The sequence below is a fragment of the Filicampus tigris genome, chromosome 14 (genome assembly GCF_054856515.1).
Source record: "Filicampus tigris isolate MCC_2025a chromosome 14, RoL_Ftig_1.0, whole genome shotgun sequence".
NCBI lineage: Eukaryota > Metazoa > Chordata > Actinopteri > Syngnathiformes > Syngnathidae > Filicampus > Filicampus tigris.
Window position 1 is genome coordinate 22,157,405 of NC_141230.1, and position 22,075 is coordinate 22,179,479.

The window sequence follows — 22,075 nt, forward strand, 5'->3', positions numbered from 1 at the left end:
GATGGATGATGGATGGTTGATGTCTTAGGTCGGTGAACTTGTGAAAGGATTGTTGGCTTGGACGTTAAGGCGGCTTGGATTTTTGTGCGGCGGATGGATGACGGCCGGATACATGGGCGGGTCGTCAGGTGCTCGGCTCGCTGTGAGTCTTCCGTCCAGTTCTTTTCTCTAAAAGTATGACTCAAAGTTCCACTTGTTTTGCTCCCTAGAAAACATGCACTATTGTCGTCATGGCTTTTATTGCGGTAATATCGCCCGATTATCTTGGTATGCATCTTCAAATGCGTCCGAGAGTTGGAACCTGGAGTGGCGTGTTTTAAGACCAGTGGGGGTGGGGCCACGTATTTGAGCGCAGGGCCTTGTGGTGATGTCGTCCGAGCTGGAGGAGGTGGTGAGCAGCATCCTGAAGGGCAAAATCCCCGGCATGTGGATGAAGAGGTCGTACCCCAGCCTCAAGCCGCTGGGAAGCTACATCAACGACTTCATGAAGCGACTCCAGTTCTTGCAGGTACGGCCGCGTCCAACAAAAGTTCTTTTGGGGCGAGGGCGCTTGAAGCGAAGGCCATGTCTCTGGACATGGCGAGTTGGTGGTGAAAAGCTGATGCCGGAAGGAACAGGTCGAAATGCATCACGGCCGGCATCCATTTGTTGACTTTCTCAATTCGGAACGCGCAATAGGGAACATTTGGGAAATGCGATCGCACCTTCTAGACGTCCCGAACGAGCTGAACATTTTCAAGTTGCCGAAAAATATGCGGACAACATTATTTCAACATTGAGCATAAAGGCAAAAAAAATCAAGGCGATCTGTTCATTGCTGTACTTTGCACACGTCCCTCCAAACCTCAAACGAGGTGAACGGAAACTAAAATTGGTGCTCGTTAAAAAAAATTAAATGAAAACGAAAATGCTTTTGAAAAAAATTGAAAACTAACTGAAACTACATCTTATCAAAAGGTTATCAAACTATTATGTCATTAACTTTTTTATCATAGTGAAAATGTTCTTTCAGTTGATGCCATACATGAACTTTCGGTTTCTTTATTTGGCGATTGCCCTTCGTCCGACGGCGGAAGGAAAGTCAAACGGTTGTTTGACAATTGGAGTTTACCTTACGTTATTGCACAATACTTGGTGGCCTTTTTGAAATCCTTCCACTCGAAAAATACAAATGATAAAACTGAAGAAAGCTCGACGAAAACGAAAAAAAAAAAAAGGAAAAACCCACCAAAATTTTGAAAAAAAACAAAACAAAAGCTAATTAACCTGCTCTCAAAGCGAATTCAAACAAACTGAAATTGAACAGCAAAGGTGAAAATGAAATCATGTCTGTCCTCGCCAGGAATGGTTCGATCAGGGCACCCCGGCCGTTTTCTGGGTGTCGGGCTTCTTCTTCACGCAGGCCTTCCTCACGGGCAGCCAGCAGAACTACGCCAGGAAGCACACCGTCCCCATCGACTTGCTGGGCTTTGATTTCGAGGTGCTCGATGACGTCAAGTACAAGCGAGCTCCCGACGACGGTGAGACCAGAGAGACCCGCTTGACGGACACATTTATGCGTCAAGAAAAGGGTCGTTGTCAACTTTTAAAGATTTGAAATAAAAATGTCTTTTTGCTCGACATTTTTACCATTTAAAAACCAAGAAGCCAAGTATTTCATGAAATGAAATAATGAATGCAATAATGGCAGATTATTTTAATAATGAATTATCATTCATTTTCATTTATAAACATTTGATGAATAATGTAATGTCATAATTACAATTGATTACGTAATTATTTTTTAAAAAACACAAACATGGTTTGTATTTTACATTTTCAAAAATCCATTTAACAATTTCTAAATGAAAGCAATTAATAGAATAACATGAATATATATATTTTTTAACCAACCTATTTTAGGGATAAAGTGGTCATTTAATGTGATTAAAATATTTCTGGACTCTAAAAAGATTAGAGCCCACAAAGCTCACAAAAAAATGGACGTGCTCATGTCCTCACATAAATGAGACAATACATCTCCAATTTGTGCTAGCAAATGTATGGATGTAGTTTGCGCTCGGAAGCAGGAATGAGATGAAAGCCGCCGCCGACGAGAAGTTGAAGCTAACTGACAATTGTCTGACAGAAAAGGGGAAGAAGAAGAAAAACCGAAATCCCCACGCTGCGCCGACTCTCCGTCAACGTCTTGGTGGCCCTCAATCAGGCCCCCAGCCGGGCTGGAGCACGCTAACGCTCGCTAGGCTGCTAATGTCTTCGCGCCCACACGCCATTATCTCCAAATGTCGTCTTCCCTTGACGTGGTTTTGCCTCATTGGAGACAAGCGCTAAAAAACAAAAACCCCCCCAAAAAAACACATGGTTGACAGCGGCGACTTGTTTACACAGAAGCCATGTTGTCAGTATTGTGCTCAATATTCTCCATATATACTACGGAACGACTTTTTTTTTTTCTTCTTCATGATGCGTTTTTTTTGCCTGCATGGTGTGATTTATACTCTGGAGTGATTTATAATCCCCAAAATATGTGTGTACTTTTACCCTGAGCATTAAAATAGACATACGCGTGTGTGTGTGTGTGTATGACTGTCAGGCGTGTACATCCGCGGCCTGTTCCTGGACGGCGCCCGCTGGGACAGGAAGACCAAACTTCTGGCCGAGTCGTACCCCAAAGTGCTGCATGACACCATGCCTGTGGTGAGTGGCCGCCAAATTCTCAAGTACAAGCTCAGTGTTGTGTTTATTAGCGTGTTTCAAATGAGCATTAGTGCCTCCTCCAGGACCGGCATGGAACTGCAACTAAGGCTGAAACAGGTTCTCATTGAAGCATGAGAAACGTTTCCAAAACGGGCGGCATGACATTTTCAAATTGCCGTGATTGAAAATAGGGCGTTTGGCGTCTCTTCGGCGAGAGTGACCAACTTTGGAGTAGTATCACGAAAATCCCAAAAAAACCTCCGCAAAATCTACTACAAATGTTGACGGCAATGTATTTATCATTTCCCGTGAATAGTACGCGCCCTTGTATAATCCGCTCTGTCAAAATCACCCTTAAAAAGCACTTTTGTCTCTGTGGGCAGTGCTTTGGCAAATCATTTATAACCGTTGAAATGGTTAATCGGCAAACCGTGATACAATTCCTTCCCCGCGCGTGTTTTTCGTCGAGCGTCTGAAGCACGATTGTGATCATCGCGAGATGGCCAAAGCTGCCTTCCTGCCGTTTGCGTTGACGAATTAGCAGAGGAGGCGTGACGCAAATGGAAGTAGACGGGAGATTCAAAGTGCCAGCAGCAACTCATCAGCTTGTCCGTGATTGTTTTTCTACCTCGTTGTCGCCCTGAGTGTTGATGAATAATGCACGTTACATAATTAAAAATGTGTTTATTATTCGCAGGGAGTGGGAAACACAACAGAGTTTGCTTTGAAATGCAAATGGGGCCGACTTGCGCTCCGATTGATTTTCGGCCTTTTCTTGACGTTGTTGTTTTGAGTGGCCCACGTGATCTTTTGCTTTCGCCAGACTTGTTGAAAAGCCTCAAGGGATCACCCACACCTTGTTAGCGCTCCCGTTTGATGTTTGCGTCCACGAAAGTTGCCATTTGGGAGGGAGCGTTTGCTTTCTTTGGTGGCAAATGCAACTTTGGCCGTTGTTCTTTCCCGTCCGGCTCAGATGTGGCTGAAGCCCATCAAGCGTCTGGACATCCCCGAACGGATGTGCTACCTGTCGCCCGTCTACAAGACCAGCGAGCGACGAGGCACGCTGTCCACCACCGGCCACTCCACCAACTACGTCATCGCCATGACGCTCAACTCGGACGTGGACGCCGAGCACTGGATCAGACGCGGGGTGGCGCTCCTTTGTCAGCTCAGCTCCTGAAAAAAGAACTTTTACTGCGCATTGTTGGGACGGCGCCGTTGATTGCTTTTCAGCATTGGCAAATTCAACCCTGTAACTGAATTGTCAATTTGAATTCATGTCCTGTTTTGGAATAAAGAGAAGGAAAAATGTTTAATTGGAAAAATTATTGACGGATTGAGTATTAAAATCATTATTAATTTTAGCCTTAAGTGGAAATCCTTGCTTATTCTTTTTTGTCTTTCCCAGCACATTTTCATTTTTTCCACGTAGTTAAAAGAAGGGAGCGTGAATTATTTGCTGATTTTCGCCATTTGCGACGGTGCTCGGTTCCTATGATCAACGTCTTTTCGGAATTTATCTTTAGCCTAGCAGCATAATTGCCTCATTCGTTAACTAACCAATTGTTGATTAAAATATTGAATGAATACGTACATTTTAGAAGCATTTTTATTTTAGGACAAGACAGTTACGACAGATGAAAGGAAAAAACAAAGACATTTGAAACAGTTTTGTTTAAAGTGAATGCAACAAATGCCAGGGCCGTAAATTAAAATAACGCAGAGTCATACTTTGCCCACACCTGGCGAAACACGCTTTTAAAATCCTGATCTTTGGGGTATATTCGAAAAAAAGGATACATTTGACATTTTTGAGCACACACTCCGGAAACTGAACATGTTTCAGAGAAAAGAGCAACAAAATATTGCTGAGAAATCTTTTTATTGTCCATCTTTTAGGACAACATAACAGCAAAGACTCACCACATAGCAAAGAAAATTGCTGACCTTCATTTTCCATCTCGGTGTGCTTGGCTTTCCCAATGGAAATCATTGAATAAACTGAAAAGTTGATTGAAAATACACAACAGCTGACCCGACTGAATACAGTAGACACGATAAAGACAACACATTTGACACAATGGAAAAGGACATTACAAACGCGTTTTTAAAGAAACCCACCCACGTTTCTGTCTTTTGAATGATTTTAGCCACAAAGCTAAAAGCTCATGGAGGTTTGTACCGATCCAATTTGACAGTCAACACAGAAAAGTGTGCACTAGTTGCTGGTCATGCTATGGTTGGGTCATTTATGGGACTGACCCCCCACCCCCCCACCCCCCAAAAAAATGATGTCACATAGTGACAGGTCAAATGGTCGCACATACACAACATGTTCTAGCAGCTGAAACGAGGCGATGTAGCTTCGCTCATGAGCAGCACTTGCAGCAGAACCAGAAATGGAATGTCGATGGGATGGAAGGAGGATGGGGCGGGGTCATGTCAAGCACCAGCCGCTGCGCTTCCGCAGTGGGCTCATCGAGATTGGACACTTTTGCCCCCCATCCAAGGAAGAATCACGAACGGGGCGACGCCGCTGGCCTCGGAGGAATAGCCAGCAAAGGAGATTGCGGAAAGGGGCCACAAGTGGAGTTTGTTTGCTCTAAAAACAGTCATGACATCATGATTTGGAATGTCAAGAAAGTAAAACGGTTTTCGCGTCAACGCTTCACATTGCGCTGCTCCTTCTCATGCGCGCACCTTGGCCACCCGGGGGCAGCATAATACAGACGTAGGGAAATACTGCACATGGAGATGGTCTTCGGCTTCACAGTACAGCAGTAAAATGAGTCGGTCTTGGCAGAGGATAATGAAAACGTGCCAGTGACTATTGTTACATCGATCATGGGTAGCTGCGTGGTTTGTGTTCAAATCCGCATTGTTAGAAAGGTTCCGACACCGATGCGATTCATTTTGCATTGTTTAGCATGAAGCTAGCAAAACGTCCTAAGGCAACGCTATGTGGTTGTTTGAACTCATTCATTGGCAGACATTTTCAGACCTTCTTTTACCTTAAAGTTTGAAAAAATGTGAAAAAATATAGATATATAAATAAGATCCTGGGATTGAGTAGCTGGACCGAAAAGACGAGTCCATTTGTCGACGGCAGTGAATGAGTGAAACACCTTTTTAGCTGAAGTGGGAGAAACGGCTTGAGATCTTTGTTTCCTTTTAGGGAAAACTGATAAGTGAGTTGAGTTGACCATCCGTCACCATACGGTGCTCGTATCTCAAGGCGCCAGTGTACTATTTTCGATGAAAACCATTCCGTGAGCCTTCGCTTCTGCTTGATGAAACGTTCACGACGCCGTCGCGGTGTCTGATCAGAGTGCAAGCAGCTTTTTGTTTGTTTGGGCATACTTTTTTTGGAGGCTCTACTCACGATAGACATGCCTATCAGAAGTCGAAATGACTTCAGTCCGAATTTTGAAAGAACTGTGGGCAACTTTTTGAGGTCGTGACAATGCAGAGTTTTTGGCTCTTACATCATGAATATGTTGTGGAAAACAGCATTGGTTGTTTACCTACAAAGTTAAGAGTACATGCAGAAAGACGTGGAGACTTTCACTGGATAGCAATGATTGGACAAAAAAAAAAAAAAAAAAAAAGTCGTTTTGCAAATTTAAGTTTAAAAGGAGGTATTAAACCCTAACTTCATTGGTGAGTTACATTTTATCTTCCACTAGTCACACAAAAGTAAAAACTATGCAAAAGTACCACTTGGTGTAAACTAAATTCAACACTGCAACTAAAAAAAAAACGTAAGACTGAACATCTGCAAAAATGTCTCTTGTAGCAAGCCGTCATTAGTTCATTGCTAGCTAACACAAACATCAACGGCGTCCATTTTCTAGACACAATCATTGTCTATGTTTTGGCAGTGGTGTGTGGCACTAAGAGAGCAAAAAAAAAAACAAAAAAAACCCCTCCAAATAATCAAGAAATGAAAAGAAAGCTGCGAGCAGCGCTGTCTGGGCCCTCGCAGCCCCTTTTTCATGGGGAGGAGTCACAAAATGACCTGCAAACTTTAGAGGCCACACAAGACGGCGGAGGATCAGCATGGGGCTAACTTGTCTCGGAGACCGGCCTGCCAATTCGCGCTCAAAATGGCCGCTTCAAATCAAAATGTCCGACTTGCTGCTCAATTTGGGCCGCGCAATTCCAGCATTCCACTGTGCGCGAGTCAGCAGCTTTGGAGTGAGGGGGGGAGGGAGGGAGGGAGACATACAGCAGATTTTCACCAGGATACGTGTGCGAGGGACAAATTGTTGAGCTTTCAGGAGACGCCAAAACGGACGTTGCGCCAACAAACTCATTTGGAGAGAGCAAGAGCCGCTCTTGCTTTGACGTGGCAGCTAAAGAGCTGCCAAAACAAGTTGCAGAGGAGCTCAACGTTTTATCCCAACCCCGCACGCCAGGGCGGCTCACTTGTGCTTTCCGGGAGTAATGCTTTTGACGGAAGATGGATGGGGGAGGGGAGGGGGGTGGGGCGGGGGGTGTAAACATGACAAACGACGTTGAGGTCACGAATGCGACGCCGCGAAAAAGAATCAGGAGAAGCTCCGCGCTTCATTTCCCCGTGGGCGTGGCTTGGAAGCCAAAGTCGAAGACGATGCGCTCCTCGAAGATGGCGATGAGCAGCATGATGCCGAAGCCGGTCAGCATTCCCAAGTTCTGCAGGACGAAGTGGCCCAGCCGGCAGCGCTTGTGCACCTCGCTGTCGCCGTGGAGCAACTCGGGCAGCTGCCGACAAGTCAAAAGTCAAAGCGAGGAGCGCGGCGGCGGCGGGTGACGACGGCGGCGGCGGCGGCGGCGACGACTCTCACCATGTCCACCAGCGCCACGTAGAGGAACATCCCGGCGGTGACGGCGAAGATCCAGCTGGTGACGCTGTGCGTGTACTGGCCCACGGCCGTGCCGATCAGCATGCCCACGTAGGCCATCAGGGCCGACAGCAGGTTGTACACGATGGCCTGCTTCACCGACATGCCCGCTTTCAGCAGCACCGCAAAGTCACCTGCGCGCGCGCACGCACAGTTCATACTCCTGAAAGTCCTTGCTGAATTTCTGCCGATGCGCAAAACTCAACGAATCCACTGCGTAGTAAACTGAAAGTCATTTTTGCCCCCCCAAAAGTGTTTAGAATTGCCTAAATGTAAAGGATACAAAGACTCCAAACACATTGGCGTCATTGTATACTTCATTTTAAGCCTAAAAAAAAAAAAAAAAAACGCTTTCCGGATGATTTGACGTTTTCTTCGGAATGCAGAGAAAGTTGCTGACGCGCGTTTGGCCGCTTCACAACACAAAATGCAACTGCCAAGCACGAATGAAACGTCACCACTTGTTAGCTTGACCTTTTTAAAAGCAGTGAAAAAAACATTCGGCTAAGACACTGTAGTTTCCGTTAACAACCCAGGCTAAAGTGAGCATACAAAGATCTTCAAACACTTCAACGCATTTCCTTGACACCGCAGCTTTGCTATGAGCAGAGCTGTGGCGCACTTTCTTTCCCACCTGAGCCGCGCAAAGCTACCCGGAGGAGGCGGCGCCGCCTCCTCGCCAGCGCCTCCTCGCCAGCGTCTCCTCGCCAGCGTCTCCTCAAAGGCGCTCATGATCACGCGCGCAAGGCGGAAACAAGCTGCATTTGGGGGCGGGGCGGGTCGGCGGGGCTCCATTTGCGTGTGACAAGTGGCCTCTTTTCCTTGCTAATTAGCCGCGGGAATAAATGAGCCCTCCGCTGTCAGCCGTCAATCAAAGCTGCCGGCCGGCCGCCCTCCTCACCGGGTTCCCGCCGCCGCAATTAGCAAGCGGCCCTCGCCGCTAATTGACGTCACCCCGGGCGGCTGAAGAAGCCTCGCCATCGGCGTCTCCCGCCTCCCGGCCGCCGCTCGGCCACGCCTCTCGTTTTTGAGCGGGTGCGCCGGATGCTTTTACAGAGGCGGGGGAAAAAACTCAAATAATAAGCTTGAGACGCTACTTGTGTCGAACATCTGGATTCTTGGAGAGTGCGCGCAGAGAAAACATGTTGAGTAAGGCGGGCCTCTCAACATTTTGGGACCACTTGCAAGGGGAGCGATTCAAAACAACTTAACACCCCAAAGGAATGAAAATGTTGCCTATTTTCAAGAAGTAAAAGTTGCAAGCATGTGTATGGTGCGGACGATTTCTATCGCTTGGCGGCGTCTCGCACCCGAAAACGGATTTTGCACCTGTGTGGGAGCGTCCGTGCATTTTGATTGGCTTTCCTTTTTTGTCGCTAAGCACCTTTGTTGTGCTGGCTAAAAACAAGCGAGTTGTGCAGTAGAAGTTAAGTACATGAGGCGTTTTGTGAGTCCGTGACAGTGGGTCGGTGCCCGTGTGCGCCACTTACCCAGTTCATGAGGTAGTTCGTGGCAGAAAACAGCCACGGAAGTACTGATGCCTCCTGTGAGGTTTGCGCTGAACGCTGCGCCTGAAGATGACAAAGTTCACAATGTCAGCGACATTTGACTCAAATTTGACCCTGGGAGAAAAGTCAATCGTTGGGAGTAATGTGCGTTTGTCTACTCGACTGTTCTGAGATGAAGTTTCCACGCGATCGGAATCTGTACCGGACGATATCTTATCGGCAGCATAAAACCCTGAACGGAACGCCGAAACTCGTTATTGTCTACAAAACGTGGAGCCTTTCAATCGTGAGGTGGCATAATGCCGCCCAGCTCCACAGAATGAGGAAGCGGCGGAGTTTTACGTCACTTCGGGTGGCCAAGAGATTTAATAGAGTTAATAGTTCTCTCGCCATTTTTCAACGCTTGAAATGTGGCTGCCGTTGTGTGAAAACTACAGAAGCCATGGGAACAAACCGATCGTATTGATGAGGGAAGAAATATGAAATTGAGCATATCTGGACATACGCCGGACAGCGAGCATACGTGGGAGCTCGCAAGTTTGGAAACGGACGATTGAGAAAGTCGTACCTATGGCCAGCCCGTCGCTGAAGTTATGCATGCCGTCGCCCATGATGACCATCCAGGCGATGCTGGCTATCCCGGCGTCCTTCATCTCCTGATCCGAGTGGCAGTTGCCACCGTGGGAGTGGGCGTGGCCCCGCGGCTTGGCCTTGTGGCCGTTGGCCTGGGCGTCGGCTTTCGGCGCCGTCCTGTTGCCGGGCGAGTCGTCGGACGGCCGCAGCTCCGTCAGTTGCGTGTCGTTGTGCTCGTTGTCGCAGGAGAGGCCGCTGCCGTCGGGGTCTAAACGCCGTGTGGCATGAGTGGCGCGTGACGGGGCGCGGCCGGCAAAGTCGGAAAAAAAGAGCGCTACTCACCGTCGCCGAGAACCTTCAGGTGCACCCATTCTGCGTCGGAGCGCCGATTTAATTGGTGGTCTGACAACTTCCGGCCAATCTTGCCCTCCTCGCTTGCTTTTTTTGCAGCCTTCCGAGTAGAAACACACACATTGTTAAAAGCGCTGGCCAAGGCACTCATTTGCTACTTAAGAAAAGAAAAAAAAAAAAGCTGTGGAAAGTGGAAGTCCACCCAAAATTTTCTTTTCAATATGTTCGATGCAGCCCTACTAGTCTAAATGTGATATTCAGAATAATATTGTGTTTGTGGAATATGCATTAAGCACCAAAATCGACCAGTTTTTTTTCCCCTTCTCAAGGCGTCGGCTATTTCGTGACTTGCCGTCGACTGAAAATGACATCACAGTCGCTCACGACCAATCGCGGCTCAGTTTCGGAAAAAAGATGAGCCGTGATTAACTGTGATGTCATTTTCAGTCAACAGCAAGTGACAAAATGGCCGCCTGCTGAGATGGATAAAAAAGGGGGGATTTTGCCGCTTAACTCATTTTCCACAAACGCAATATTCATCACAATGCCATGTTTAGACGAGTGAAGGTGCAGAGTACTTATTGTAAAAAAAAAAAAAAAAAAAAAAATGGGGTCAAAAAGTAGGGACCAAAATTTGTTTTCACACATAGACAGTAAAGTAAAGTGATCCGAAAAATACATAGTCAAGTAAGTGCAGATCCCTGATCAACAGTAGCAAAGTATTGCCTTTGTCGCTGCAGATGATGAATGAGCGAGCGGAGCGACACCTTGGCCAACTTGGACGCTGAAAAGTGTGGCAAGCAAAGCTCCGGCGGCATAATCGGTCTTAGGCCAGGTGGCCTTTTTGTCTTACCCTCTGATCCTTGTAGTGCTTAAACATGCCGATACAATGCTCGAAAATGAAGAGGAGGTAAATGCCGGCCAGCGCCGTCAGGCCCTTCCACACTCCATCAAAGTCAGTGGCCAGATCGCTGCCGTGGCTGCCGTCGCTGTGATCGTGCTGCCCTTGAGACTGGCGACACAAAGCAAAAGTGCGACGCTTTCAGCGACATGACAACGCTCGCCATCGAGCGCGCCGCGCCTCTCAAAAAAAAAACAGGCCGCTTGCCCGCCGTCTTTCTGGCTTTTTATAATGGACGGGGATCAAGTTAAGATTGTAGTCTCTTATCTTTCAGTTGCTAATGTTGCCATTCTCTTTTTCTCAACCAAAGACGTTGAAGCCAAACTTAATCATTTTTGGTTTGCAGAGTCTTTCATAAGGTAAAGTTTGACTTGAGTCAAGTCACGGGACTCAAGTCTTCCTCTGGTCTATGCCGGAAACAGTTTGAGCCCGGAACAAATAAATTGACATGATTATCCAACGGGAGATGTTTTGTTTTCCCAATGAGTTCAACAAGCGTTGTTGTACGCGCTTCTACGGCCGAGTCACTCACATGCGGCAGCAGGTGAAGGAGGGCGTCGCCGCTGAGGGTGCCCACGGCCAGCGCGACCAGGAAGGTGAGCAGGAACTTGAAGCAGGCCTGGTTGAGGATTGGCACCAGAACGACTCCCAGCAGAGACAGCAGGCTGATGATGGTGATGGACACGAAGCCCCAAACCCACGTCCACACTGCAGACAAAAAAAAAAAAAAAAAAAGTCAAGAGAAGACACCTCATCAGCGGACAACGAGACGCTTCGTCCTTCCGCGGCGGTTCTTCTGCTGCCTATGCGCGTTTGCCTCTCCTCCTCCTGCCGGCGACGGACAGGGAAAAGTATCTCCTTTGAGGCTTTTCAATCCACACAACCTTGTGATGACACAAGGCCCAAAGTAAGAAACTCTCAAATGACATTTCAGCAGAATCCCGCTTCATTTTTTTTTCTTTTCTCGCGTGTTCAACGCCGTTGATGGAAGACACCAGGCGGAGCGGCGCGATAAAAAGCTACGCTATCATTTCAAGTGTCAAAACAGCGCAAGGCCAACGTGAAAAAGTGGATGACTTTTTGGTCACAGAGGACAAAATGCTTAATGTAGTATGAAATTCAATGTCACAGCAGCGCTGGTGTGTTTGCTAAACCGAAGCCGGATCCTTCGCCGGTGACATTTGGCGAAAGGCTTTTATTGACTGAAACAGGCCGCGCATGGAATGCGCACGCCCCGCTGACAGTCGACGGCGGCCAGCGGCGACACAGACCACCAGCGGCCGGCATATAAAGAGCACACGTTTTGGGCCGGCTGGATGCTAAGCTAGCATGGCTAATCATTTATTGCTGCGTTGTCTTGTCACTGTCGCATGTTGGCAGTGCCGGTGGTGTCAGTGGCGTCACTTCACATGGCTGTATCTGAATGCTAAGCTAGCATTGCTAACCACTCGATAATAATCATTGATTGCTTTGTCACTGCTGCATGTTGACAGTGATGGTTGTTTCTGAATCTGAATTTAGGTAGATAGAAACTTGAAGATGTTGCTTCTATTGTCTTATGCAATGGGAAAAGTAATAACTCAATTTTAGTGTCCTTTTCATCAACACATCATTTGGCTGGCAAGGTAGCGTTGCACAATTACTAAGTGCCCCTTCCCGACTGAAATTCAAAGATTTGTGTCACTTGAACGAAGTGAAGTCGCTTAGATGGAAGCATATTTTGCAAAAGAACACGCTTTGCTCACCTCTGAGCATTGGCATGTTGTCCAGCTCTGAGCAAATGGCTTCAACGGCACGCTAACGCCTTCACTTCATTTTCCTATTCTCTGCTTTGTTATTTTGAACCGGCAATCACGCCACGCCGCATTGGGGCTTGACAAAGCTTTGCGAGATGATACTCCAAAGTGCAAAAATGGCACTGGCAGCGGCGCCGCCTCCCCTTGTCCAATGGACCCCAGGCGGGGAACTTTGTGAGCAGATGACGCATCTTACGCCTGACAAAGTGGTCTTTCGAGAGACGGAATCAAGCTGTCACTGTCTCATTAAGCAGCCGTAGGATTAAGAAACGTTACGGAAAAACAATTCCCTCGGCGCACGTTCTCGCTCGGAAAACGGCCACGGGCGTTTCTTGGCAGGCGGCGGCCGTAACGCGTTGGTCGCACAGCCACTCGGCGCTACCATGTGGAGAGGTGGCATCTGGACCGGTCGCTAGGGGTCAACAGAACCACTTGGAGACCAAACAAAAAAAAGGCATTTAAGTGTTTTGTTAATGCTATCTTAAAGCTCACAGCACCACGTGAGACTCCCGAATGCAGCATAGATGAAAGAGACAAAACATTCTCTGCTGAAGTCTTGCGGCCTCAGCGGAGTACACACAAAATCGATAGTCGGCGGAATTTCAACATTTTCGGTTGGGCGTGCATTCAAAAGTTGAGGGAAGGTCAAGCTAAGTTCATCTGGTCAGTGCGTTTTGGCTTTGTTTTGGAATTTCACTTGAAAGCACAATATCGCAAAAACTTTTTGTATGTCGTCTATGTTGCGAAAAGATAATTCTGAATAATGATTCAACGAGACATGGGCCAGTTTCAAGCTTTTAAAATGTCAGTTTCAAAACCGCTACAACTTGCCAACAGCAGTATGAGCTTTCTTTGTTTATTGAGCCGTGAGGGCCTAACAGAATCAGTTCCCAAGTCGGTTTTAACTTACTGTCAAAATATCACGAAAATGATACACATTTCCTTACTAAAAATGGTGGTTTCTTCTTTGTTTGGGTACATTCTCAGTCATCCAGGTCATGGTAACTTGCAAAAGGTTCAATCGTGGCGAATGACGTCTTCTTTGTTTGTTGAGTTTTTTTTCTCTTTTTTGTTTTCCAAAAATGACTTGAGCCAGCGGAGTGTTTGCGTTTCTACAATTGGGGAAATGACTGCTACAGACTTGCCACTGAAGCAGATATCAAAGCTAACATGGCTAACGCCAGCTCGTTTCCACTCATGAAGCAGAGAAGTACCTCCTCATTTTTGAAGAAATAAGTACTTTAAATGAAGTACTATATTTGGACTTTATTTAGAAAAATCAAGTGTGCTATTTTCTTTTTGGGAAAAGGTTATTTCCCCAAACATTTGCCAAAACACATTTTAGAGCTGCAAGTGCAATACTGTGCTAGCGTGAAAGCTCAACATTTTTGCTCAAGGTTATCATACCGCCCGAATGTGAGAGCAGTCCATGCCTAGACAAAACCTGATCAAAGATGAGTGGCCTTTCATATGTCGTTGATGATGTCTAATGAAAAGCAAGGAGAACCGAAGGCTCAAACGCATCAAGCGGCCAACTATTTCGAGGCAAAGCAACGGGCGGTGACATTGTCCGCCTGTTAAAACAATCATGCGGTGCCTTTTTCTTGTCTTTATGTTGCCAACACAAACAAAAGTTGCCATAAAAGTCAAAATGGATCATCGCTTGCGAGGGCAGCAGAGCGCGGCCACGCGATTACGAGTCGGCCTCGTCGTTAGGGAGGGAAAACTGGACACGCATTTTCTACAACCCTCACTTTCTCCTTTTATCCTTGCCGCTGTTTTTACTGCGCCTTGAAAAGGCCGAGTGGCTACAGTTGGCTGCCTTCTTATTCGTTGCGTCAGGCCAAATGCGCCAACATCGAGAGGTAAACCAATGCCGGCTTGACAGGACATAAGCGCGGCTCCACACTCAACGCGGCTCATCTACATCTCCATCTCATTAGCCGCACTTTTCTAAACTGTACGTGTGAATTTTATTTTCGGTGACGGGGCCGACGACGGCAACAAAGAAGCGGACCCGCTGGTCCGCATCCTCTGTCTGATTATGATTCCCCGTGAGGCACGTCTCAGGAAAAAATGGTGCGCGGTGTCACTTAAGCGCTCCTAATTGGCACGGCACCAAAAGAGCGAGCGAGCGAGTGAGCGAGGCAGTCTGGAAGCATGAGAGAAAACAACTGCACATTTTCCCAGCTCCCCCACAGATGCCGGTGGGAGGTAAAGGGAAGAAGGCCCCGTGGCGTGCGGTGATGCCAAGGGATGAATCTCGGTACAGCGTCCGGCGCCTCAGGTTTTTCCACTAACGAGGCCCTATTCTTGCCCTTTTCCACTCGCTCACGCCGTCTTCCTTGTTAACATTTCCATTTTTAGGACTGTGACACAATGCTGCCTCGGGCACATTTGGTACAGTACCTCCAAAGTGGAGTGTTCCTTGCTTTTAATCACTGGAAAAAAAAAAAAAAAAAATTGGGTGCATGATGAAAAAGACTGAAGTGCAAACATGTGTACTGATGTCTACCTTATTTGCAAGGCACACATCCGCTTACATTAAGCTCCTCCCACCAGAGATTCCATCAAGGAAATTCAAATTCTGATCAACAAAACACTGCTACTAAATGTTCACTTGACGAACACATCGTGTAACTAATTACCGGTAACTGAAAACAAGGACATATCCTCTTCATTCTTCGAGGCCTCTGTGAGCAGCGCACAAAGCACCGGCGGGTATAAAAACATTCCCCAGACTGTCCTGGATGCTAACGACTGTTAGAGGCTATTAGAAGCTCGTCAGTGAATGCAAGAGCAAAAAAAAAACAAAAAAACCCCAAAACATGTTTTGCTCAAGAGTAATCTGCCACCAATAACGGTTTTCTACTAAAGCGTTACGTTTCAGCAGTGAGCGACACAAGAGCTCGCCGTAAATAAGCAAAGGTGAGGATCCAAAGTGATTTTCACTGCTCATTCTATTGTAGTTTTACGGCTAGCCCCTGGAAGCAAGCCGCGGGACTGTGAGGTTGGCCAAATTTCATCAAATTCTCCCGCACGGCCGTGCGGGATTTGTTCGCTCCTCCTCAGAGGTTGAGCAGAAAGTAGTGGCCGTGGACGATGGAGGACCGTTTTCATAGCCACGGCACTGTGTGGTCAAAAGAAAAGACTGACAGCTCTTAAGCAGTGCCACATCACGACTAATTTGTAATGTGTTGGGTTTTAAGTAGACAGACTGAAAATTGACTTCAAATTGAAAAATAAAAGGCATAAGAGTAAAAGTCCTTCCCCCCCAAATTTTTTTTTCACGTTCGTATTCAACTTTTTATTTTATTGCCTTTAATTTTGGTCAGCTTTAGGGGGAAACAACACTCTATTAGTTCTAAAAGTTTTTTTTTCTTCCCCAAATTGTTTTAAACTGTTGATTTTCAAATTACGCTCTGGTGAGTTTTCATCAGTGCTCAGTACAGCAGAAAATGAGAAAAAAAAAAGCAAAAGATGAACCCACACCCACAGGGAGACAGTCCTTTCAATTTGGTGGAAATGAGAAGATCTGGTCAGCGTTCCGAATTCACCAACACTTCATGACTGTGTCCGGTTTACCGCAAAAAGGAAAAAAAAAAAAAGATGCTCACAGCTTGCTTAGTCAAGCGCAGAAAGCAAGTCATGCGGTGGCTGGCTCCACTACACAAGGTGGTGATGTTGCTCCTTTCGCTGTGGGGATGCGACAAGGAAAAAAATGCTACTGCTCCGAGCCTAACCCGAGTGTGTTATTTCAACGTTGAAAAGTCGTCCACAGTCAGATTACGGTGTTAATGAGCCCTTTTTAAGACACTGTCTTATTGCATGTAAACAGACAATCTGCTCACTCACTCAAAAGCGTTGTTTATGAGTGACGGGTTAGTCAAACACAAGTCACTGAATGACCATTACAAGATGAAAGGCTATTTGACCTTCTGACTCAAGAGAAGCCCAAAAGCGCTGATGGGCTTGACGCGATCAGCGTGCTCTGTGTCCGAGCGTTTCCATGAGTGACGAGTTCACACGGGAGGATCACGTGCCTCTTCCCACGTGTGATCGTTAATCTCCTTTATGGCGCTGTTTTCAATTAGTAACAGGGATTCTGACTCTGACAACCTGCATTTGTCTGAAGCACAAAATGCAGTATCAAATTCTAGAAAAGTGAGAAGAATAAAGCAAAGTGTTCGAGGGAAAAAAAAAAAAGCCCAAAGTGACGAAAACCTCTTGTGAGTGATGAGAATCAAATAGTGGTTAGGTCAAGTCGCTAGAACCTGAAGCCATTCAAGTGCGTTGTGAGAGTTGACTTCTCCTGCCCTTCTTATTCAGAGTGAGTGCACTCCAAACACAAGTGTGCGTGCGTGCGTGCGTTACGCTGTCTGCTACGTCGAGTGGCGCGACGCTTTTGCTGGAATGCTTCCGACTCATCTCGCCGTTACTGTATTGACGCGTCTGCCCGAGCGAGCCGGATGGATGAAAGGAAGTCGTGGCTCTTACCGGAACTGACATTGTCCAAGGCTTCCTGTTCCACGTCCATCTGGTGGTAATGGCGGATGCACACCCGGCTGTCGATCTGGTAGAGCAGGGCGGGGCACAGGTAGGTGAACTGGCTCGCAGAGATGAGGGAATGGGGACTCAGCCCGTAGTAGTGCAGGAGCTGGGTCAGGTTCAAACACTGCCGGAGGAGAGGGGGCACGTTACGGGGGGTGGTTGACATCTTACGGAAAACCGACTTTTGAATCTTGGTCTGCCCACCCATCGAGTCTGAAATTAAATCAAGCAACCGGGCAAATCTTGTGTTGACCGGCCATTTCTGAAAATGTGTCTGGTATGCAACAGTGACGCTCGACACCCCCCCGGTATTCTGTTTGAGTTCAAATGACTTGACTAGGAAGGTGGTTTTGTCTGACTTTGTTACTGTCTAATTTCGTCAAACAAACTATTCCCTCCACCCACAAAAATACTCCACATTCTAATCAGTCATGAAGCAAGTCATTGTTAGCCTAATAGCGTCATTGCCTAGATCATTTTAACTTGCAGTCAAAACAGCTCCTGGTAATTTGCAAAAAAAAAAAATAGTTAAAGGCAAGTCTAGGCAACAGGACTCTTCTCTTTTTTTTCAATTTGTTGTGTTTTTTTGCCTTCTCGACTTCGGTAAATATGCTATTAGCGTGACCTAATGTGAGATTTCCGGTTACGTTGAGACTGTACAGAAATCCACGCTTGCATGGGAAAATGTTACAACGTAGGCAGTCTCGAAGAAAATCACGGCAAAGCAAAGTCGAGCAGAGCTGCATTTGGTTTTGTTAGATGGCCAGATTAGCATTAGCGTCTGATAAGCGGCACACGCCGTTGCTCTGCTAGCTGTCGACGCGTCCGTTTTGGTGATTGGTTACACACACACTCCAAGTGACAATGTGGAATTGGTCAGCTTGCTGATGAAGTGCTGCCGACATGAGGGAGAAGACGAGGCTGTCTGTGCCTCACAGTTTGTGGTCGCTTTTTTTTTAAGATTCGGGCACAGACGTGGTATTAAAATGCCTCGAAACCATTTTCAATTGTGTCCCGTTTTTAAAGTTGAAAGGACACGACATCAACCAGTCTGTCTATTCATTCTTGATCATGCAAACAAAGCGCCTGTACCTTTGAGCGGCATCACTTGTCGGGTGTATTTTGAGGCGCCTACCTCCTCATGCTGGTGAGCCAAGTCACCGGCATGTCCAGACAGAACGGGGCCCGCAAGTGTGGCGCTGTCGGGACCGCCCGGCGCTTCTCGTTTGTCTTTGTGAGAATGGCCGTGACCGTGATCCACTCCGTTTTTGTGCTCGTGATTTTCAGACAGGGCTGTGGGAGGTGAGAGGGTTTTGTTTTGCCCTCGCTGTCCTCGGAGCCTTCCTGGCTTTCTTGTCCTCTTGGGCTTAGCGTCTGTGGGGGCGGGAGAAGGCCGCAGGTCCGTTTGGCCAGGAGACGGACGCTCCTGGTTGGCGGAAGGCACGTCCGTGCTGATTTCAACATGTTCAGAATGCGGGCCGCCGTCATCGTGGTCGTGATTGTGCTCTGCGTCGTGGGCGTGGTCATGGGCGTGGTCGTGGTCGTGGGCGCGATCGTGATGATGTTTATGGGGGCGTTCTCTCGATGTGCCGGGAGGTGCGGTGGCGGCCGCGGCGTTGTGCTGGTCGCACTGCGTGGGACCTTGCTCCGTGTACGGACGGCGGGAGCTGGGATTGTGGTGCGCGTGGGTGCGGCCGTGAGCGTCGCCGTGCGAATGGAGGCCCTCCTGCACGTCGAGGATGTCCAGATGAGCCACGTGGTCGTGGCCCAGGTCGTCGTGATCCACGTCTACCACTTTGACTTCGCCTAGACCCAGGCTAACCAGCAGACTCTGAAATCCTTGGAAATCCAGCCGGTCCTTCTGTCCGTAGCGCCGGAACAACTGCGTGATGTAGAAGTGCTGCTCTTCCTCTAAAGCCGCCCCCGTGGGATGTGCCGACTCTGCGGTTGGCGAAGCTCTTCTCACATACGGAGCCTCGGAAATCTGCAGGTCATTGTGGGTGTGGTTGGCGTGGTGATGACCGTGGTGCTGCTGCTGCTGATGGTGGTGGTGGCCGTCACCGTGACAGTGGCTGGACTGATGGTAGAGGAAGGTGAGCACACACAGGAAACAAAATCTGGTGTGCACGTGGACTCGCATTGTGCTCAACTTCTGGTCCCCTGCCCAAAAAAAAAAAAAAAAACATTTTTGGGATAAAAACATCAATGCATTCACACACACATACTCTTCGACTAACTCGTACATTTTGTTAGTGTGGATAAGTGATGACTACAACCTTCACAAAGTGGGGTTACATCGCGGCCGTAATAACGGAACTCGAGGAACCACCGTGCTGTTGATTGCCCGAGCCCCCCATCTTTTTTCCCCCAACCTCGGCCACCGAAGTTCATGGTTGTGGAGTTCAACTGCACAATATTATTCGGGCCTTGGGATACTCAGCAAAATGAATCAAATTGAGACCATGACGAGGTCAGCGTCAGCTGCGGCTAACGCAAAAAACATTTTGAGCAGTTTTGAATGCGGGCTACCGATCAAGCGCAAGCGGTGTTTATAATGCAAAAGAGCAGTTAACGGGGTTCGCTCATTGAGCAAAACCGAGCAAATACCACACAACCATATCGCATATGAATGTAGTATTCAAACTGTCTACATTGCAATCTTGAATTACACATCTAACGAGCAAGGCAAGCCTTCTGGAACACAACAGAGTCTTGAGAGAATTGAGCAACAAATTGCTCGTTCTCCCCACTCCCAAAAAGCCCGAAGCAGCAATATCATCCGAGTCAAATGATCCTCATAAGGTCTCCTGTGCAGCCTGAGGGGTAGCGCAAGCAAGAATGCTGAAAGCGAGCTGGATGACTAAATCGGATGTCAGATGAGCATTGCTGCCGGCACGCGGCAAAGACAAGACATTCAAACGCAGAGTGTTGGCAGTTGCTATCAAATTCTGACAGTATGATAACGGGGAGCAAAAACATTGCGGTTTCGCCATATCGCAATTACAGCTCTAGAATCTACTTTGAAATGTTTGGGTAAATAACTTGCTTCCGGTCAACATGTTCTATAGATACATAAGTAAACGTAAAAACGAAATAATCAACATTTTCTAAATCACATCTAAATATAGTAGAGAAGCAAAAGTTAAAAATGTATTTGTCAGAAAATGAGTAGCGACTTCTCTGCTCTTTTCCGCTGCGCGAAGTACGGTAACATCAAAGCGGAAAATGAACTAGTGCTAGCCATGCTAGTAAGCTAGTCATCTGCTTCAGCAGCAAGGTGCAAGTATTTATTTCACATGTTCAAATGCAAACGTTAATTTCAGGACAGTACTAGTATATAAACGTTACATTACCTTGAATTTGTCAAAGACGGATGGGTAGCGCCCTCGTAAACGGTAAATCATATTGGAAGTATTGTTTCCAGCAGCGACTCCTCATATGCTTGTTTTGCATATGCAGTACTTTCTCTAGCAAGATTTTTCTGAAAAAGTTTCTGAGTACCCATGCACCCCTCAAAAATCCCAAAAGAGACTGCTTTTTCAACCAGGGAAAACGTCGCCAGGCTCACTGCTCACACCCACAGCGGAAGTGTAGCGGTCATGACAATTTGCCCACACTGACGCAAAGAAAAAAAAAAGAAGAAGAAAAAAACAACAACCTCATACCGCTGATGATAAATTTGAGTGGTTTTGAAACAGTGAGTTATTCAACCCTCTATATCAGTGTTTCCCAACCTTTATTGAGCCATGCCACATATTTCACAATGGAAAAAAGTTCACGACGCAGCACTTAGGTTTCAAAAAAGTGGGTAAACAGGTTAATTACTGTATTTTGTCCTCTACTGGAAGAGCTTTTGATTGTTGTGTTTGTTACTATACATGGTTGGCAAAGATCCATAAACAAAAAAGAAAGAACATCATTTTTCATCCAAATAATCGACATTGGATAGTTTCTCACGGCACACTAATGTGCCATGGCACGCCGGCTGGGAATCACTGCTCCATATACTGTAGCTTCAAACCGATAACGGGCAAAATGTGCGCAGTATCCCGCAGGTACCGTTTCTTTTTTAAACCAGCTTTGAGCTTTGTAGTCGCGCTGGGGTGTGCAGCTCTCCAATAAAAGACGATTCGATATGCATCTCCATACAAGGACTGTGATACGATTCAAGGTTCTATTTTAAAGCGGGACAATTCGATTCAGTGGGATTAGGATTCGATATGGCATGTAAATATAAATTTCACTTGTATCGCGCTTTTCTACCTACAAGGCACTTCAAATTCTTTAACACAGCGCTTCAACGCTCAGATCTAAAGGGCATGATGCGATGAGTGTCCATTTTACATACAAATAAATCAACTTGTCAGTGAACGTTTGGAAATGTGGCATTTCCTCTAAAGGCATCGCTCTCCAATAAAAGACGAGTCGATACATTTGCATCCTTTCAGGAATCATTATTGTTTGCGTTTTTATGCATAGTCAAATTGAAATGATAAGCCTTTTTAATAAAGGGATGGAAATGTTATTTTTTTCTAATCCAATTCATCAACAAAATGATTGACTGAATAATAGATCGTTAAATCGTTAGTTATCAGCAATGTTATTTGAATGTTTTAAAGCACTTTGAGTTGCATTTTTCATGATTGATTGATATTTGCGTTGATTTGCACTATTTTTTGTGCCTTAAGAGTGCAGAATTTTAAAGCAGATATGTTTACGTGAAGTGGCAAAATTTCAAGTAAAATAAGCAAAGAGAAGACCATATCTTGCTCTTTTTGCTTCTTTTGACAGGAAACATTTACATTGGACATTTAA

General features: G+C 46.7%; 2 protein-coding genes across 10 annotated transcripts in view; one reads left to right on the forward strand and one right to left on the reverse strand.

Annotated features, from left to right (window-relative positions):
- Positions 1-4,050, forward strand: part of dnah7 (dynein, axonemal, heavy chain 7) — a 54,939-nt gene extending 50,889 nt beyond the window's left edge. For 2 of the 3 annotated variants that reach the window (XM_086051610.1, XM_086051609.1), the window contains exons 63-66: positions 356-508; positions 1,343-1,520; positions 2,594-2,697; positions 3,671-4,050. In XM_086051610.1, the coding sequence (XP_085907736.1) occupies positions 356-508; positions 1,343-1,520; positions 2,594-2,697; positions 3,671-3,877 (642 nt within the window). In that variant the 3' untranslated portion in view covers positions 3,878-4,050. Of the gene's footprint in view, positions 1-355; positions 509-1,342; positions 1,521-2,593; positions 2,698-3,520; positions 3,646-3,670 lie in introns of those variants that run through there. The other variant, XM_086051611.1, reaches the window with a different exon arrangement.
- Positions 4,051-4,288: 238 nt separating this feature from the next.
- The window catches only part of slc39a10 (solute carrier family 39 member 10), a 30,253-nt gene continuing 12,466 nt past the window's right edge, over positions 4,289-22,075 (reverse strand). For all 7 annotated transcript variants that reach the window (XM_086052007.1, XM_086052008.1, XM_086052012.1 and 4 more), the window contains 9 exons: positions 18,396-19,420; positions 17,207-17,384; positions 11,446-11,621; positions 10,866-11,024; positions 10,004-10,112; positions 9,657-9,929; positions 9,071-9,151; positions 7,524-7,714; positions 4,289-7,440 (listed from right to left, as the gene is read on the reverse strand). In XM_086052007.1, the coding sequence (XP_085908133.1) occupies positions 7,267-7,440; positions 7,524-7,714; positions 9,071-9,151; positions 9,657-9,929; positions 10,004-10,112; positions 10,866-11,024; positions 11,446-11,621; positions 17,207-17,384; positions 18,396-19,400 (2,346 nt within the window). In that variant the 5' untranslated portion in view covers positions 19,401-19,420 and the 3' untranslated portion in view covers positions 4,289-7,266. The remainder of the gene's footprint in view (positions 7,441-7,523; positions 7,715-9,070; positions 9,152-9,656; positions 9,930-10,003; positions 10,113-10,865; positions 11,025-11,445; positions 11,622-17,206; positions 17,385-18,395; positions 19,421-22,075) is intronic.